The 2,275-nt window shown below is 36.8% G+C and overlaps 1 protein-coding gene across 1 annotated transcript; it reads left to right on the top strand.

The window, feature by feature from the left end:
* The first annotated feature begins 1,113 nt into the window (after positions 1–1,113).
* On the top strand, positions 1,114–2,073 carry LOC146941552 (uncharacterized). The gene is made up of 2 exons (XM_085749964.1): positions 1,114–1,607; positions 1,692–2,073. Exons 1-2 carry the CDS (start codon positions 1,114–1,116, stop codon positions 2,071–2,073), a joined length of 876 nt encoding a protein of 291 aa, XP_085606090.1.
* Positions 2,074–2,275: the final 202 nt, after the last annotated feature.

Below are 2,275 nucleotides of genomic sequence, written 5' to 3'. Positions count from 1 at the left end.
GGTTGCACCAGTGTCTCTTTTGAAGAATGGGAAAGGAAAGAATGTTGTACAGGAAGAAGTAGATGAAGAAATAAATGGAGATTACCTTAGTGAGGAGTTGGGTAGCTCAGACCCTGATGACTCAGAAGATGAGACAATTAAATATGAGCAGTTTAAGAAGGAACAATTAAATAAGGATTTTAAGTTCAAGATAGGTATGAAATTTAATTCTCTGGTGGAGTTTAAGGAAGCAATTATTGAGTGGAACGTATTGAATGGTTACCAAATTAAAATGCCAAAAAATGAAAGTTACAGGGTAAGGGTGGTGTGTAAGGACCAATGTGGCTATACGGTTTTATGTTCAAAAGTGGGTGACAGGAGGAATTTTCAGATAAAGACATTTCATGGGTCCCACACATGTGTTAAGGTGTTGGAAAATAAGAGTGCCAACTCAAGATGGGTTGCTAAGAAAGTTGTGCCAAAAATGCAAGTTACCAAAAAGATGACTGTAGAAGAGGTCTTTAATGAAATGTCTGTTAATTTTGGTGTGGGTATTATCGTGGACAGAGCATGGAGAGCAAGGAAGATTGCAAAGAAAATAATTGAGGGTGATGCAGATAAGCAGTATGCAATGATATGGAGTTATGCAACTGAGTTGAAGAGAGTGTTTAGGGATAATAATGTCAAGATAAATGTTGATGGTCCATCTGCAACTATTCAACCAAGGTTTGGGTCTTTTTATTTCTGTTTTGATGGGTGTAAGAAAGGGTTCACATCTGCTTGCAGACCCTTTGTTGGAGTTGATGGTTGCCACTTGAAAACAAGATATGGGGGCCAACTGTTGATTGCTGTAGGAAGAGACCCAAACGACCAATACTTTCCCATAGCTTTTGGGGTAGTTGAAACTGAGTGCAAGGAAAGTTGGAAATGGTTCATGCAGTTGCTGATGGAAGATATAGGTCAAGATAAGAGATATGTGTTCATATCAGATCAACAAAAGGTATGTTTAGATCTATTCATGTTTCATCTATATATGTATTCATTGTTTCAGATCTAATGAGATTTATATCTATTTATTGTTTTAGATCTATTCAAATCTATATTTTATTGTGACCTATGTATATATTTACTATTATGCAAGGGTTGGTCTCAGTTTTTGATGAGATGTTTGTCAGTATTGACCATAGATTGTGCCTTAGACATTTGTATGCAAATTTCAAGAAGAAGTTTGGAGGAGGCAGTCAAATAAGAGATTTGATGATGGGAGCTGCAAAGGCCACTTACTATCAAGGATGGTTGGAAAAGATGAATGAACTGAAGAAGATAGATCTGGGAGCTTGGGAATGGTTAATGGCTGTAGAACCAAAAAAATGGTGTAAGCATGCTTTTACCTTTTACTCTAAGTGTGATGTACTGATGAACAACATATCTGAATCATTTAATGCCATAATATTATCTGCTAAAGATCAACCTATTATAACGATGGCTGAATGGATTAGACATTATCTAATGAGAAGGATGGCAGCATCTGCTACTAAACTTCAAAAGTGGCAACATAATGTGATGCCTATGCCTAGAAAGAGATTAGATAAAGAGATAACCTTAGCTGCTCATTGGACACCAACTTAGTCTGGAATAGGTGAACAATTTCAGGTTATACATTCATATAACCGTCAACAATTTATTGTTGACATTGCAAAAAGGATTTGCAGCTGTAACTTTTGGGAGTTAGTGGGAATACCATGCAGACATGCTGTTGCTGCACTTGGTTATAGGAGGCAAAGGCCTGAACTGTATGTTGATGATTACTACTCTAGGAGTAAGTATGCCATGTGTTATAGTTTTGCAATTAGTCCTATTAATGGTATAGATATGTGGCCTGAGGTACAAGCTCCTGAACTTCTGCCTCCAAACTATAAGAATGGACCAGGAAGGCCTAGAAAACTTAGGATCAGAGAGTTTGATGAAAATGGAGCTAGGATGAGAAGGCAAGGGGTGGCATATAGGTGCACAAAATGTGATAAATTTGGACACAATCAGAGGAGATGCAAGAGTGCTGTTCAGAATCCAGAGGCTGCAAAAAGGAAGGTATGATGATTATGTGCAAAATGTGATTAATTATACTTTCTGATTATGTACAAATGATGTAAGATTTTTCCTACATGTCATATAACTATGTACACGTGAGTATATATAGGATCGTTTCCACAGGGAGTTACGTTTATTTATAAGCATTTTCGCAATAGTTCACATTAAGGGTTTGGATATAATTTGTTTGTTTGTAACACTATATCCA

The sequence above is a fragment of the Medicago sativa genome, chromosome 3 (assembly GCF_051527215.1).
Source record: "Medicago sativa cultivar Bolivia chromosome 3, Bolivia_mono, whole genome shotgun sequence".
In the NCBI taxonomy this organism is placed as follows: domain Eukaryota; kingdom Viridiplantae; phylum Streptophyta; class Magnoliopsida; order Fabales; family Fabaceae; genus Medicago; species Medicago sativa.
The sequence above is the reverse complement of the archived record's forward strand: the minus strand, read 5'-3'. Positions and strand labels throughout refer to the sequence as shown.